Source organism: Ipomoea nil, unplaced genomic scaffold (genome assembly GCF_001879475.1).
Source record: "Ipomoea nil cultivar Tokyo-kokei standard unplaced genomic scaffold, Asagao_1.1 scaffold3047, whole genome shotgun sequence".
Lineage (NCBI taxonomy): Eukaryota > Viridiplantae > Streptophyta > Magnoliopsida > Solanales > Convolvulaceae > Ipomoea > Ipomoea nil.
In genome coordinates this window covers 590,205-607,500 of record NW_017619475.1, presented here as the reverse complement: position 1 = coordinate 607,500, position 17,296 = coordinate 590,205, and the positions used below count along the sequence as shown (strand labels likewise).

The window sequence follows — 17,296 nt, the reverse complement described above, 5'->3', positions numbered from 1 at the left end:
GAATTAACATAATAAAAAAAATCTAAAAGAATAATGACAATCGGGAAGTGATTTTAGTAAGAAATGTAGTATTACTTTATGACTAATTAATTTGATATCATAGCTCTTTAAATTATTTATTTGTTCTAGAATCTTAAACTGAACATTTATAAAATTGAGAATTTTTCAGAAAAAATTTGGGACAGATCCACTGGAGATGTTGCTGATGACTTCTACCATCGTTATAAGGTATATTTTAATAATAATAATAATAATAATAATAATTATTATTATTATTATTATTATTATTATTATTATTTTATTATTATTATTATTTTAATTAATATCTCCCAGATTGAAAAATATTATATTCTTTTTTTTAATTAATTTTTCTTGAATAATGATAGTTACGTTTTTCATAATATATATTAACAGGAAGATATACGTCAGCTTAAAGAAGTTGGAATGGATGCTTTCAGATTGTCGATCTCATGGTCTCGGATTTTACCACGTAAGAATGTGTACTCACATTGTCATTTTATTTTGGGAAAAAGAGTCAAATAAATCCTTAAATTTTATACAGAATAAGAGTTAAGTCCCTAAACTTTAAAAGGTGTACTCAAGCACTTGAACTTGTCATATAGTGCATCTAAATCAAATAGCCGGTTATCTACTTAGAATAATCGGTTATTAGGGATCCGACAATCAGAAAACAGTCGCCAGTCACTATTGCCATTGAAGAGGAAGACGACGATGGAGAAGGCAACCGATTGTTGATTTTTTTTTTTTGAATGGTGGTGATTTTATTTTCGATGACGGTGGTAAACGATGGTCAACGGCTATTACCAGTAAACATAACTTATTCGACTGATTTTGACAAATTCAAGTGTTTAATTGCATCTCTTTAAGGTTCAAGGGCTTAATTTCCTTTTATTTTTTTAATAATTAATTTAATGACTGAAGGGTAAAATTCAACTTTTTCGAGTTTAAACTTTTATGTAATTTAAATATTTAATTATACTTTTTAAAAATTAAAAATTTATTTTACACTTATCTTATCAATTTAGGCATAACGTAGAAGGAAGGCAAATGCAAAATTTGAACCGAGGCCTTATATTTAATGTACAACTCTGACGTGCATGTGTGTAGATATCTTTTCTTTTAATTTATTCCAACTCAGATATGCATGCATGTGGATTTTTTTTTTCCCATATATTTCTACAAAAATAAAAACATTATTATTTTCAAGTGTAAAATATAAAGAAGTCTGCGGAAATCACAAGTGGAAGGTAATATTGATGATGGCTTATTATTGAAAATATATAAAATTTTGTATTACTACGTACTAGTGATAATTATAATCAAATATTTGAAAGTAGTTATATACTTAATTAATATAAAAATGGGATAAATTGGTAAACATTATTTGTCAAAATTTCACCTTTATCGAAACAAAATTGGATCCAACTTGAATTTGGTTTACAATTTCATTAAAATAAGATTACATCTATAAAAAAAAATTATTTTTTTGAAGGAAAAAGAGTTTTATTTATGCTTACTGCATACGATATGTTACAGTAATTTTAATATACCCCATAGTTTGTATACAATATTACAAGGACAGGTATATAAGTCAACTCTTTGTCATAACAATTTATTATGGATTGTATTTAAAAATTTTGGTTGCCATACTGATATTAAATTATTTATTATAAAATATTTTTTTTTGAAACAATAAAAGATTTGATCATAAATGTTATAACTTGTAAAAATTTATATTTTTAACCAATAAATCTCAATTAAAAAAATGATACTTTTAGTATACGTTTAACGTTAGTTGACAATAAAATTGCCACCTCTAAGCTAAGTGTAGAGAGTAGGTTAATTACTCTAACAAATTGTCACATCCACTCTAAAGTCTAATTAAGAACCCTTATTGAATTTTACTTTTTGTGTATTTATATTTTGTACACTTTATAGGTGGGAAGATTAGTGGAGGAATTAATCAAAAAGGCGTTGAATTCTACAACAATGTCTTCAATGAGATAGTAGCACAAGGTAATATATACATTTACTTCTTTGATGTTTCCTGATTATATATATATATATATATATATATATATATATATATATATATATGCAAAAATATTTGGTCAAAGATTAAATGTGACAAAATAAAAAGTAGTGGACCATATGTAATTAAAATAATATTTAAAAAGTAAATGTGTGCATTATGGTTGTGAAATCAAAAGTGGGAATAATTTTAATTTCAATTACTTGACAAATTAAAATTGATGGGTATATTTATATACATCGTTTTGGTTTGTATGTAGGTATGAAGCCATTTGTCACTCTTTTCCACTGGGACCCTCCCCAAGCGCTGGAGGATGAATATGAAGGATTTTTAAGTCCTAAAATAGTGTAAGTTTAGTTTATTATAATTAAACCTATACATACACAAGAAATCACCTTTAATATAATTAATTAAAAATGCAATGAGTTAATTAATTGATATATTATGATAAATTGAACATATATACATTTGGAAATGGATTATCAGGGACGATTTTAGAGACTACACAGATCTCTGCTTCAAGTTATTTGGTGATCGCGTGAAATTCTGGATCACCTTAAACGAACCATTGTCCTTTAGTATGAACGGATACACCACCGGAACCTTTGCACCGGGAAGATGCTCTCCCTATGTCGGCAACTGTACCAAGGGAAACTCCGCCACAGAGCCCTATATCGTAGCACACAACTTGCTTCTTGCTCATGCTGCTGCTGTTAAAGTTTATAGAGATAAATATCAGGTCACCCATTACATTAAATATATTATATGATAGCTAGGCCAGGTGAATTAACTTAGTTTCCTTGTTTAATCTTTAATTATTTGGTGTTGTTCAGAAGTCACAAAAGGGGCAGATTGGAGTGACACTTGTGACCCACTGGTTTGTGGCTAAGACCAAGACAGCTGAAGGCCTCAAGGCTCCTTTTAGGGCTCTTGATTTCTATTTAGGATGGTAAGATATATATTAAATCAATCTATTGCAAAACGGGGTGTGATTGAGTGGAAGAGACTCATCTATTCTTAACCAATGGTCAATGGTTCAATACTTGATTTTGGGTATAGAGCAGCCTTCACTACAAGAAAAATGCACATAGACAACGGTTAATAACCGTTGTCGTAGGGGTATAATTTCTGTTGTTGAAGCCGGTGTTGTTGTAAGTCCCGTGCATAGACAACGGTTTTTTAACCGTTGTCTTTTCTAGAAACAACAACGGTTTTTTAACCGTTGTCTATTAAGTGTTGTTGAAGCCGGTGTTGTTGTAAGTCACGCACATAGACAACGGTTAATAACCGTTGTCTTTTCTAGAAACAACAACGGTTTTTTAACCGTTGTCTATTAAGTGTTGTTGAAGCCGCTGTTGTTGTATGTCACGCACATAGACAACGGTTAATAACTGTTGTCTTTTCTAGAAACAACAACGGTTTTTTAACCGTTGTCTATTAAGTGTTGTTGAAGCCGGTGTTGTTGTATGTCACGCACATAGACAACGGTTAATAACCGTTGTCTTTTCTAGAAACGACAACGGTTTTTTAACCGTTGTCTATTAAGTGTTGTTGAAACCGGTGTTGTTAAAAGTCATGAACATAGACAACGGTTTTTAACCGTTGTCTTTTCTAGAAAAGACAACGGTTTAAGAACCGTTGTCTATTGAGTGTTGTTGAAACCGGTGTTGTTAAAAATCACGTACATAGACAACGGTTTTTAACCGTTGTCATTTCTTTCAAAGACAACGGTTTTTAACCCGTTGTTTATTCAATGTTGTTGAAACCGGTGTAATTAAATGTGGTGCACATAGACAATGGTTTTTAACTGTTGTCTTTTCTTTAAAAGACAACAGTTATAAACTATTGTCTATTGTGTGTTGTTGAAACCGCTGTTGTTAAAAGTCACGTCCATAAACTGTTGTCTTTTGTAGAAAAAACAACAGTTTCAAACTGTTGTCTATTGTAAAATAGACAACGGTATTTAACCGTTGTCTCAACGGTTTTTAACCGTTTTTAACCTGCTTAAATTTTAATCATATAAAAAATCAATTTATCCATTCACCATGGCAAGTGTAATTACATAATTTTGCACAAGCTAAGGTTCAAAATACAAAAGAACTAATTAACAAGTCTAAATACTTCCATGACCAATTCTAATCGAATCATATATCATCCAAGTCATAATACTACAAAAAACAATTCCACGAACCAAGTCTAAATGATCACAACGTTCTAATGATCAAATCATACCTACTCTATATAACGTTCCACTCTTTTGCAAATGTCCCTTTTGCTAGCTCCAATCTGCCAGAACAAAGAAAATGATTCTATTATTTATATGTATGCATGTACAAAGAGAAGGAGCGTAAATTGATATAGAGACCTCCAAATTCTAGAATAAATTTTAAAAGATAATAATAAGTAAAAGGTAAAGAAGGATAGATGGAGCTGAAACATGCCTTCATTGTGCATTTGGCATTCTGCACAATGCACCTTACTCTGCTCACTTTTAACATCAATGGTTTTTTGGATGCAATTTCTTGAATCTCTTTCTCCCCCATTTTGGCCACATTCTTTACATTAAACCCACCAAAAGTTTCTCTATATTGTTGATATATATGACAAAGTCCAAAGTAAAATATAATGATTATATTTTCACACAACAAAAGAGTAGTCGTACGTACAATGAAACAAGTAGTGTTTTGTCTCCTTAAATGTTAAGTACCTGAGTAGTTCTCTCCTTTTCAAAATTTGAGTCCAGTTGAAATCCATCAACATGCCACACTGTGCAAGTAGCTCAAACAATTGACTGTACGTTCACAAAACATTTCTTACCAATTACGGATTAAATCTGCTACTTTGTAATAATTCTCAAACTACACATAAATAAATCCACTAAGACCTAAGATTACTAAGATATACAATGAAGTTGAAAGAGATTGTATATATATGCTGCTTACTTATCATCATAGACTGGAACTCCCCAACATTCATCATGGAACTGCATATATACATTATCTGCATGCAAAATTATATTATTATATTAATTAGCACTTCATTATAAATTCTTTATTTCAACTAGATTTCAACCAACAAACCCAACTTATAATTAATCTCGATAATTTTTTTTAAAAAGTAATTATAACACCGCTAATATATAATGGATTAAATTCACAAGTTTGAGGTAATACATAGTACTAATTAATGGTTGGTATAACTAAAGCTAAAACAATATACTACCGGCCTAATATGCATGTATACAATGAAATTATCAATGTTTATTGTTTTAGTAAGTCTTCAGGTTTCAGTCAATTATTAATTCATTAGATTCTTTCTGTTGGCTATGAATTAAATTAATTTCCACCTTCCCTCTTTTAGAATTTTGACCATTTGGATTAAGAAGATCCAACTTCAAATTCTCTCTTTATACCAATATTAAGTCTAATACTGGTCTAGCTTCTGGCAGGTTTAAGCCGACCATCTACTAGCTTAGCAGAGAAGCTAAGTATATGTCTATGTATGTGCTACATAGTTCACTATAATCTCACTACAAGCCAGCTAGAAACAAAAAGCAACATCATCTCCTTTCTGTTTATATTTTCAGATTAAAGCAGATTAAAGCAATATGAGACTAGCCCAGATTTTATCCAAATGCAAAATTAAAAAGCAAATCAAAGCAAACTCAATCACTACTACATAGATGACCTTTAACGTCGGCTAAAAAGCGACGTTGAAGTAGGCGACGTTGTATGGTAAACATACAACGTCGGCTATATGAAAACCGACGTTGTAAAATTTTTTCAAGACATCACATTATAAGTCAAAGGAATTGGTAAAATATTTCTTTAGCCCTCCACCAAATAAATAATAAAATCAAAGTAGTTCAGGTAATAATATTTCAAGACATCACATTATAAGTCAAAGGAATTGGTAAACAACAAACAACCTCCATCTTGTGCTTTCCATTAATGGCCTCTATAGCTGCAACTGCTTGTTCTCTTGTCTCATATTTCGAAAATGCACATCCTGCAGCAACCAAGAAATTATGAAGGAAAATAAGGAAATGTCAATAAATTTCATTATCAACTGGTAGTTGAAATTAAGAAAAGGAACAGACCCACAGAGGTGAACTTGGCTTACCTTTACTAGTTTGCTGAGAACCTCTTAAAATTTGCAAGTCTTTAACGGTTCCATATTGAGAGAATAAGCCAGACACTTCGGCATCTGATACATTCTTTGGTAGCATCCCGACAAAAATCTTGTGTTCTGCATTTTTCCCCAGGAGAGGAGGATGGGGTTAAATAAAGGAAAAAAAAGGAACATAAAATCGGAAAGAAGAAAGTTACTGCATTGCAGACACAATACAATTACTATAGACAGATTAACTTTACAAAAAAAAAAAAAAAAAAAAAAAAAAAAAAAAAAAAAGAGAGAGAGAGGAGATTCCATAACCCGGATGAAAAAAGAACTTTTCAAAAGTTTACAGTTGAGAGGAACCATCACAAGAAGAAAACATGTGTTACACCACAAATTCAAACTCTATCACACCTAGTCTTTCCAACTCACCATCAGCATATTTCACTTGCAATGGACTAGCAGCCTGAATTAGAGAGAACAGGATGTCAGGATGTCTTAATTTCATTTTTTAAAAAAGGCAAAGATATAAGAGATACACAGCAGATATAATGCAGATGAAAGCCATCATTTACTGAGATTCTAAGAATGATGTGCTACTCAAAAAACTTAGTATACCAGGTCAAAGCCATATACTTGATTTTTTTCAACCTAAAAGTCACAGATTGACCATGGTTACAATTCAGATTCTGAAGCAGTAATTGCTTGAAATCAGAGAGGCATTACATTCAGTTCAGAAATGATATGAAATTTGGATTAGGAATCTTTAGAAGTGATAACACCATCACATAAAAGATTCACATAGCCATCTAAACTATTTCAGTTCCCTCCCTATACAGTCCCCAAGATGCTTTTCACATGTCCCCTACTTCTATGCTCAAATTTAACTTGGACAAAGACTTCTTTCCTAGTCATTTTGACCTAAAGCTCCCAACAGAAATGGTCAGTTATGAACTCCCTTGTACTTGCCAAATTGCAAATTACACTTCAGTTATTCCTCTCCAAATTTCCGATGTCTCTACATTAGCAACAGTAATTAAAGTGATTCGGACTTTCTAACTGAGCCATTACCCCCCATAACGCTGAGAAATAGTGATTAGTTCAGATAATGAAAGACTCATTGCTCACAAACAAATCTTTTAAAGAAATTGAGACCTTTTCTTTAACCACAAAGAGTGAAACCTAAATAGCATGCATATAACAGAGCTGTATAGAAGGAAGATTAGACTGGAATGAAAAAAAAAAAAAAAAAAAAACAGAAAGACAAGCAACATTAGACTTACAATGAGGCATGTGCACTTAACAGAGAGCTGTAGAAGGAAGAGCGGCGGCGGCGAGTGTGACTGAGGCTTAGGCTGTGGCTGTCGGCCGTCGTCGTCGGCGAAGGAAGAGCAGCGACAGGAGGTCTCGGAAATGAGAGGGCGAGAGGAAGGGCGGCAGCGAGTGTGGCTGAGGCTGAGGCGTTGGTTGTCGTTGTCGGCAGAGGGAGGGCGGCGAAGAACTCTCCTGATGGGCGAAATGAAATTTTTGAATATTGGAGTAGAACTCTCCTGATGAGGAATGAAATTGAGCGAAATGAAAATTTTCTAAGTTTGGGCGGGTAGGGCTAAATTTTGGGTTAGATTTTTCGCGCTCTCTAATAAATAATAATAAATTTTTTGCGGCACCCGGAGCGCTAGACCCAATTAAACCGGGCGATATAGATATAGAACAGGGTAAGAAAATATTAGTTTTATTATCCGGGTCACTAGACCCAATTAAAATAGTACTGGGTATATAGGTACAGAACGCGAGATTCATAGATTTCTATACTGTAGATTCATAAAATCTTTACTCTAGATTCATAATTTCTAAATCGTAGATTCATAATTTCTAAATCGTAGATTCATAATTTAAATACAGTAGATTCATAATTTAAATAAAGTAGATTTATAATTTTTATGCAGTAGATTCATAATTTCTATACTGCATATTCATAATTTCTGTATTGTTGATTCATAATTTCTAAACTGTATAGTTATCAACACTTGGGAATATGAACATCGCAAATTATAAACATAAAGTTCTGTAATTGTGAATATAGATCATAGTTATTCAATCATTATGAATATGCATCTCAATTCAAAAATTATGAATATATAGTTTGGTAATTATGAACATAGAGCTAATTAAGATCACGGCATCGATCAACTACTCTTTCATATCCATTCTCAACGTGTCCTAGGCATGCCGGAAGAGTCGATTACCAACATATAGCTAACTTTGTTAGTCATGCGCTAGCCGGAAGGGTCAATTACCAACATATAGCTAACCTTGTTAGTCATGCGCTAGCCGGAATGGTCGATTATCAACAGATAGCTAACTTTGTTAGTCATGCGCTAGCCAGAAGAGTCGATTACCAACCCCGGCCCCTATCATACCGCCCTTAACCCCTACACATCATACCGCACCATTATGAACACCACCCCATATTGTTTTTTTTATACTTGATAGTTATTATTATTTTTTGAATTCATAGATTGGTCTTAATTGTAATATAATTGAAAATAAAACTTTAATGAATTTACTTTGAAATTTTGGTGAACAATTTTATATTTAAATATGAACAAAAATAGAACTATTAAATTAACTTTTGAATTGTATTCTTTCTTTGTTAAATTATAGGTAAAAGATAAGGTGTAACACTTTAGTACACAGGAGTTGGTGTGGCTTGGTGGATTTAGCTTTGTTTATTATGTTAAAGGTTTTGGGTTTTATCCTTCGTGGTGGCATTCTTAACCTATTTTATACAATCATTGTCTTGGTTCTCAAAGACAACACATAAGCAAATCGGTAATATACTAGATGTTGTGCTTGAGTACATAAATGTTGGTGTGGCTTAGTGGGTTTAGCTTAGTTTATTATGTTAAAGGTCTCAGGTTCTATACTTCTTGTGGGGAATTCTTCAACTATTTTCTAAAATTGGTGTCTTGGTTTTCACAAACAACACAGAAGCAACCCAGTTATATACCAGATGTTGCACCTTTAGAAATAAGAGTTTGTGTTGCTTAATTGGTTAGATTGCTTATTTGTTAAGTTTGAGGTCATAGGTTTGACTCTTGTTGTTAACATTTTTGTTTTTATTTTATATACCTGTTAAATAATGATGCGCAAAGACAACGGTTTTAAAAAACCGTTGTCTTTGTAGTGTTGTGTATTCAAATACACTTAAAGACAACATACCAAAGAAAACGGTTAAATAAAACCGTTGTCTTAAACAAATAAAGAACGCGCAACGACAACGGTTATATAAAACCGTTGTCGTTTTAGTGTTGTGTATTCGAGTGTGCTTAACGACAACACACCAACGACAACGATTAAATAAAACCGTTGTCTCTTTTTTAAAAAAGAGCGCACAAAGACAACGGTTTTAAACAACTGTTGTCTTTTTAGTGTTGTGTATTCCAGTGCGCTTAAAGACAACACTCCAACGACAACAGTTAAAAAAACCATTGTCTTATTAAAAAAAAAACGCACATAGACAACGGTTTTAAAAAACCGTTGTCGTTGTGGTGTTGTCTTTTCACAAAATGCACAAAGACAACACACTTATAACAACGGTTAAGCAAAAATCGTTGTCTTTGACAAAAGTGTTGCATCAAAGACAACGGTTTTGGACCAAACTGTTGTCTTTTATACAAAAGACAACACTTTTCTTAAAAACTGTTGTCTTTCTAGTGTTGTCTATGTGCATTTTTCTTGTAGTGCTTAAATCCTCAGCTAACTGTCTCATTCAAAAGTGATATATTATTCAAGATTTATAGATCTTGTCTTTTTAGGAACACCACGTCTGGTTAAATTTTGAAAGTTGAAAAACAATGGGTACTTAACTTGGACGGGTATAGAGCAGTCCTAAATCTCCAAACTAGTTGTCTCACTCAAAAGAGATATATTATTCAAGATTTGTAGATCCTTAGGTTTGGGTATAGAGAGCCTTAAATCCTCAAGCTAGCTGTCTCACCCAAAAGAAATAAATTATTCAAGATTTGTAGATCCTTGGGTTTGGGTATAGAGAACCTTAAATCCTCAAGCTAGCTGTCTCACCCAAAAGAGATATATTATTCAAGATTTGTAGATCCTTGAGTTTGGGTATAGAGCAACCTTAAATCCTCAGGCTAGCTGTCTCACTCAAAAGATATATATTGTTCAAGATTTGACGATTTGTAGATGCTGTCTTTTTAGGAGGACCACGGCTGGTTAAATTTTGAAAGTTGAAAAACAATTAGTAGTTAACTTGAACCGGTATAGAGCATCATTAAATCTACAGGCTAGTTGTCTCATCCAAAAGAGATATATTATTCAAGATTTGTAGATCCTGTCTTAACACGGCCGTGATACAAAATCATTATATTCGAAGTACGCATTAACTCTTTATAATATAATTTGTTTTTGACGTTCTTTTTGATGAATGTGTATTAAATTAGGTTTTTGGATCCCATCACGTATGGTGAGTACCCGGCAAGCATGAGAGCTTTGGTGGGGCGACGGCTTCCAAAGTTTACCCCAGAAGAAATAAAGCTGGTGAAAGGCTCGATCGATTTCTTAGGGATAAACTATTACACTACATATTACGCAGCTCCTACGTTGTCATTCAACGCAGTTAATCTCAGCTACACAACAGACAATCATCTCGCTCTCACTCGTAAGTACAATTATTACTACACATTATTATATATAATTAAACAACTACAATTAATTAGCGACAAATTAACCAACCTCATTTTAGGAAAATACTCCTTATACTCCAAACTTTTACTCCAATGCTCAAAAATCTTTATGTAGACACTTTTAATGCGATTCACATGAAAAAATAGCTTATCAGTGTCTGCAATATCAAAGAGTAAAATTGAGAGAGTAAAAATTGCGAATATATGTATGTAGTAGAAAACGATGTTTTAATGTTTATTAAATAAAAGAGTTAATTCCTTTTTATAGTTATAATCTGGACATTTTTATTCTACCATAAAAAACTTTGTCACATTTTACCCCACAACATAAAATGACAGAAATGCCCTTCTTTTTTACGGTCAACAGACCGAAAATCAGACAAAAGACTAAAAGTGGCGCTGTCAAAAATAAGAGTGGGCAAAATGTAGCAAAATTTTGTATAATATACTAAAAATGTCCAATCCCTAATAAAATTAAGACAAAAAAGAGGAATTTACTCTAAATAAAAACATATATCCCGTTGTATTGGAATATTGGTACATTGTTGTAGCTAACATTACTTGTTTTAGAGTTTTAATACATAATTACCAAATCTTACTCCATAAATTTTACTATGATGTGACGGGCACGGATAAACTACTCTTTTATGTAGATCTCAATACAAATATATACATCAAGATTTTACATAAAGATTTTATATTTGAAAGTAAAAGTTGAGAACAGAAAATGAGAATACATGTAATATTTTCTTTATTTTAATAATTAATCCCTTTTTGTCTTGTCTCTTCGTTATGATTCAGCTGACAAGGATGGCGTACCACTCGGCACACCTGTACGTAATCTCCATCTCTCCATAATATATAGTCATTAACACACTTCAATATATATATATATATATATATATATATATATATATATATATATATATATATATATATATATACATATATATGCTAAATTAACTCATTCTGTGTGTGTATGCAGACCCCATTGAACTGGCTATTCATTTATCCCAAAGGAATCAGAATGCTTATGCTCTACATCAAGAATAAATACAAGAACCCACCCGTTTATATCACTGAAAATGGTAAAGTTAATATCCAACTCTCAACACCATATTTAAAAAAAAAAAATTGACATTTTTAATATCAACGATGTTCAATTCACTTATTTAAATTTTTAATTGTGACGGAACATATCTTTTAATCGTTGTGTGCAGGTGTGGCTGAGGCAAATAACAGCACATTGTCGGTGGAGGAAGCCCTGAAAGACACTATAAGGATAAAATACTACGAGGGTCACCTATGGTTCCTACAAAAAGCTATCAAGTAAGTTGTTTGAATTGACCTAGCTGGCTCCATAAAAATTTAAAAAAAAAAAAACACTTGCTCTGCCTCATTTTATATATCCTACTTACTATTTATGGATTAAGTCAACTATTTTTTTCTTTGCTTATTTTCATTAGCATTTTTTTATAATTTTTAAAAATTTAATTTTTTTTATGTGTTAATAGTATTTTTTAATATAGTTTCTAAATATATAAAATTTACATACTAATTCTAAACTTAATATTATGAAAAAATTAAATTGTAAATAACTTTAGTCAAGTCTCGTTAGCTGAACCCAGTACATAAAATGAGACGGAGAAAATACTCGGTAGATGAAGAAATTAATTGATTAAAAATGGTTGGTGCAGGGAGGGAGCAAATGTGAAGGGGCATTTCGTGTGGTCATTCCTTGATTCTTACGAGTGGGATGCTGGGCACACTGTTCGGTTTGGCATCACGTACGTGGACTACAATAATCTCAAAAGATACCACAAGAAATCTGCTTATTGGTTCCAAAACTTCCTCCTCAAATCACCTACCAAATAAGGGCAAATTATTGTGTGGACCATTGTCCACACAATATTATGTGGACCATAATAAAAAGTACATTTTCAATATATTAAATGTACATTATTTGTGTACTGAATGTACATTATACAATATAATGTACACTCATAACAAAAATAATGTACATCCCCTGAATACAATGTACATTATTTTTATACTGAATGTATATTATTTTTGTACTAAATATACATTATTTTACAGTAGACAAAATATGGTCCACACAACTTGTGTGGACTATGGTCCACACAATAATGATTGCCGAATAAGCACGTACGTACCAGGCCACCTACTTTCAAGTTTCAACTCCCCAATAATATTACCCGTTCCTCTCTAGGGGTTCACCAGTGTGTTGCTGTAATAAATGCTTGATGTACGAGTAATATATATATATTATTGTTGCAGTAGGCGCTAGGCGCTAGTCGGGTGTTTGGGCAGTGCCTAGCGGCGCTAGGCGGACGCTAAAAAACTAGTGGCAGACTTGCAGTTTGACAATTTTAATAAGATTATTTTCAACATTCAATCAAATAACACATCCAAATAAATGAAATAATGATAATTAATAAGTCATAACATCAAAAAAAATACTAAAAATAAAAATACTCAAATACTTCAACCATCCAAAGATTCAAAGTATCAAACTAGTATACAAACGGCTGGACTAGACGACATCGGTCAAAATCGGACAAAATCGACCGACTCAGCCGAGTTGGCTGCCTAGGTGCCCGGTCGATTTTTGCGTGCCTAATAGTGAAAGCGTGAAAGCGGAACGGCCTAGGGGCGCCTAGCACCTAGGCCGATTTTTACAACAGTGATATAATATATATATATATATATATATATATATATATATATATATATATATATATATATATAATCTTTTGTCCACATCTACCCTTATCCTTATCACGCTAAGTAGTTTGTAGCTCAATGACACCTCTGTGCTATCTCAAATGGGAGGTTACATGTTCGAATCCTAGTTGGAGCATTGACTCTTTGTACGTGCTTGCATGTGTGGGCGGATACTACAATGTAATAGAGTCAATAGCTCTCCATAAAAAAAAAAAATTAAAGAAGATGATAAACTAATATGAGTCTTAAGAAAATGTATAATGTCAGCCGTGACCTAACTCTGATATCACTTGCTTGAAAAAAAAAAATAAAAAACTTTATCATTTTACCAAAAGTTATAACAAGTAACCATATCATTTTACCAAAAGTTATAACAAGTAACCAATGAGTAACTTTATTTCTTTATAGATCATCATCACATTTTTAAAGAAACAGCCACCATTGTTGCTACTTTTGGCAGTGGCTACAGTTGTGGTTGTCGGAGTTTTTGGGACTCCGTCGATGAACCAGCTCTAGCCGAAAACCATCTTTATCGTCGGAGTTTATGGAACTTTTTTCTTACTTAGGGGACCCAATTGCACTACCCGGTTAACTTATGGGTGCAATTTGACACTTTTCTCAATTAAATAAGATCTGTAAATTATATATGAGCTAATTTAACATTAACATAAAATATTAAAAAATTCAAAAAAAAATAACAAAACATATTTTTGTCTTGGAAAAAATTAAAACTAATGCTTTTTTTTTGAAATACTTATAATTCTTTTCTATTAATGCTTTTTATTATGTTATCCAGAAGATCCTTTCTGGCCTAAGCAATCCCTTCCTCTCATAAACACTGACTTTATAAATTCTCAATTGGTTATGGAGGTGAAACTTTGGAAGAATGACCAGGGATCGAGTCTCACTAGCGGCAGTGTAGGAGCAACCTCTGAAAGTGAGGGGGGTTCCTTGTGCGCAGTGAGCATTGGTCTAACCTCTGTGGTTCATGTTCAGTCGAGTCACCATGATTTACATCCTCCCAAATGCTCTGTCGGGCCCCATAGGATTGGGGTTCTTCCTTTTGGAAGAATGACTTTATAAACCCCATGGCCGCTTGGTCCTCTAATTGTAATTCTCATTGTATCTTGTAAGAATTAATTAAAATTTAAATGTTTATAAAGAAATTACTTCATCAAATATGGTATGAAATTTATCAGAATTAGTTTCACTTTTAGTTTTTTTTTTTTTTGAAAGGTTCACTTTTAGTCTTTTAATTATTATTATACATTATCTATTTTAATCCTCGATTATCAAATCAATCAATTTAATCTCTTACTTTATAAAGCCATCACTGGAATACAAAGGTGCTAGGTCTATTATAATGGATGGAAGAGCTTTTTTTTTTTTTTTTTTTTTTTTTTTTTGGGACAAGGGTTAAATAAATCTTCAAAGTATACTCAAAATAGAAATTAGACCCTCAATCTATAAAAAAAAAAAAAAAAAAAAATCCAATTAAACCCCTCAACTTGTCTAATTAGTGCAATTCAATTCATTTGTCTGTAATTTTCCGGTCAAAGCTATCATAAATAACCCCGTGAATTTAAAAAAAAAAAAAGAATAAAAAACTAAAAAAGCCTACGTGTATGCCAACAAACAAATAAATTTTTATTTTAGGTAAAACCAAAACAAAATAACTAAACTAATAAATACAAAACTCTAATCTGTACAAAACCCCAAATTCCACCTTGTATCAATGTTGGATGGCTGTCTAATATGGGTCCTCACCTTGTAGTCAATAATGGAGACATTTTGAATTATTGTGGTCATCAAATGCATTTAAAATTGTTATACATAGTTGTAAGTATAATTTAACCAAAAAAAGTGCATATGTGTAGGTGTATGTCATATATATATATATATATATATATATATATATATATATGTATATATATATATATATATATATGTATATATATATATATATATATATATATATATATATATATTATGAATAATAATTGGCAATGCCGAGTCGATCGAATTGGACGAGTTAACTCCACCGAGTTCACCGTCAACTCGCCCGAGTCGGCCGTGTTAGTCGCCGAAACAGCCACCTAAGGAGGAAATCGCCACGGTCTAGGGGCGCCTAGGCCGATTTTTACAACAGTAGTTGTCAATAGCTTTTTCTTTTATGTTGGTACTATAGCTTGTTTATTATAGCTTATAAATTGTGTACAAAAAAAAAAAAAAAAAAAAATCTATAGCTTTGCCTTTATTTTAAACTTTATTGACTTCAGTGTGAGGGTTCATAGTTTTCTTAAATATTTCTTTATTGTTACGTTGTTTTTGTTGTAGAATGCATTTGGAATCAGAATTAGGAATACATCATCGGGGGCATTTTGTCAACTCCTCGGTAGTGAAATACATAAATAGAAAGGTGAAAAAGGTTAAAATTGACCCTGATTTTATAGCATATTATCACATGTTGAATTATATTACAGTTGAGAGGTATGGTAAAATAGAATTTTCTTTTAAATTGTCCCATGAGAGTATGAAGAAGCTACAATTGTTGAATAATGATTCTAGTACACTTTTGCAGATTTACTTGGCTCGTAAATGTGGTAAAGTTGACATCTTTGTTGAGCATGGGATTGATGATGCAGAAATAGTTTCAAATTTAGCTTTACTAATGGTAGAACAAGTGATGAGCATGTAAATGACTGTATTATGCAATTGAACAAAAGGCTAGGCAGAGATAAAAAATGGCACTGATACCAAATGTAAGCACATAATCCACGTGACAATTAATAAATACGTGGCTATTAAAACAGAGTTTAGATCACCAACCTCCAGCCATAGCTTTAGATCTTGATCACCAGGGACTCGTGGTCTGATGAACAGAAGTTCCTCGGGCTGCTATAAAATCTCCGTAAGTTTTAGTTGTGTTTCTCTCACTTCTCTCAGTGACTTTAGATGGTGTATGATACGTCAACCGAGCAGTGAGAGGGACTTGGGAGTCTAAATAACCTACATCCCATCAATGTAGGTAACTAATTACCTAATGCTAACTAAGTTCTAATACTTAGTCAGCCTATTGATTTGCACCACTTAAATATTATTGTTATTATATAATAAACTTAATAATAATAATAATAATAATAATAATAATACACAAGGAAAACGTTACATTCTCCCACTTGGTGCAAATACGGAATCCAAAAACAAGATTTACACCAACCATAATGACATGTCCTCCTTAGCGCAAGTAATATCCATTATGATCAAATGCAAACTGTCCTTGAGTCCTTTAGGTAATCAAACTTAATGAAACAAACCATATGTTCATTTCAAGTCCACTGAAGTATATTTTCTTATTGAGATAAACTGAATTGTGTATACACTCAAAGAAAATATCTGAAGTATCTGAAGAAAAAAACTTAAGTGCAAAAGAATTTCATTATTAAACTGAATGTATATACAAAATTACAAAGTGGACGAAAGTCTCATTTTCTGAATCAGATCCTTGAATTTAGACGGAGGCATGCCTTTAGTCAAGGGATCTGCTAGCATCAACTCAGTATTAATGTGTTCAATGAATACAACTTTATTCTTGACACGCTCCCTAATGGCTAAGAACTTGATGTCGATGTGTTTACTTCGACTCCCACATTTTTCGTTCTTAGTTAGGAAGACT

At 32.2% G+C, this 17,296-nt stretch overlaps 2 protein-coding genes and 1 long non-coding RNA gene across 4 annotated transcripts in view; 1 reads left to right on the top strand and 2 right to left on the bottom strand.

Annotated features, from left to right (window-relative positions):
- The window catches only part of LOC109163878 (vicianin hydrolase-like), an 18,171-nt gene extending 5,006 nt beyond the window's left edge, over positions 1-13,165 (top strand). The window contains exons 3-14 of the mRNA XM_019312593.1: positions 170-228; positions 415-490; positions 1,960-2,037; positions 2,313-2,400; positions 2,540-2,792; positions 2,887-3,002; positions 10,633-10,850; positions 11,677-11,708; positions 11,861-11,963; positions 12,096-12,204; positions 12,573-12,751; positions 13,039-13,165. Of these exons, the coding sequence (XP_019168138.1) occupies positions 170-228; positions 415-490; positions 1,960-2,037; positions 2,313-2,400; positions 2,540-2,792; positions 2,887-3,002; positions 10,633-10,850; positions 11,677-11,708; positions 11,861-11,963; positions 12,096-12,204; positions 12,573-12,750 (1,310 nt within the window). The 3' untranslated portion in view covers position 12,751; positions 13,039-13,165. The remainder of the gene's footprint in view (positions 1-169; positions 229-414; positions 491-1,959; positions 2,038-2,312; positions 2,401-2,539; positions 2,793-2,886; positions 3,003-10,632; positions 10,851-11,676; positions 11,709-11,860; positions 11,964-12,095; positions 12,205-12,572; positions 12,752-13,038) is intronic.
- Positions 4,544-5,033, bottom strand: LOC109163882. The gene is made up of 3 exons (XR_002051342.1): positions 4,996-5,033; positions 4,761-4,844; positions 4,544-4,636 (listed from the first exon to the last, which is right to left on the bottom strand). It is a non-coding gene; the product is annotated as an uncharacterized LOC109163882 (long non-coding RNA).
- On the bottom strand, positions 5,912-6,740 carry LOC109163880 (RNA-binding protein BRN1-like). 2 transcript variants are annotated; one of them, XM_019312596.1, is made up of 3 exons: positions 6,584-6,740; positions 6,176-6,301; positions 5,912-6,061 (listed from the first exon to the last, which is right to left on the bottom strand). In XM_019312596.1, the coding sequence occupies exons 1-3, from the start codon at positions 6,675-6,677 to the stop codon at positions 5,934-5,936; spliced, it is 348 nt and encodes a 115-aa protein (XP_019168141.1). In that variant the 5' UTR covers positions 6,678-6,740; the 3' UTR covers positions 5,912-5,933. The 2 variants fall into 2 exon arrangements, with proteins under 2 accessions (XP_019168141.1, XP_019168142.1); XM_019312597.1 differs by having other exon boundaries at positions 6,602-6,740.
- Positions 13,166-17,296: the final 4,131 nt, after the last annotated feature.

Coding starts and splice junctions, on each gene's coding strand:
- LOC109163880 (XM_019312596.1), bottom strand. CDS start 6,677: ATGAAATTAAGACATCCTGACATCCTGTTCTCTCTAATTCAGGCTGCT. Junction 6,302..6,583: donor TGGTGAGTTGGAAAGACTAG/GTGTGATAGAGT, acceptor GGAAAAATGCAG/AACACAAGATTTTTGTCGGG. Junction 6,062..6,175: donor TTCTCAGCAAACTAGTAAAG/GTAAGCCAAGTT, acceptor TGGTTGCTGCAG/GATGTGCATTTTCGAAATAT.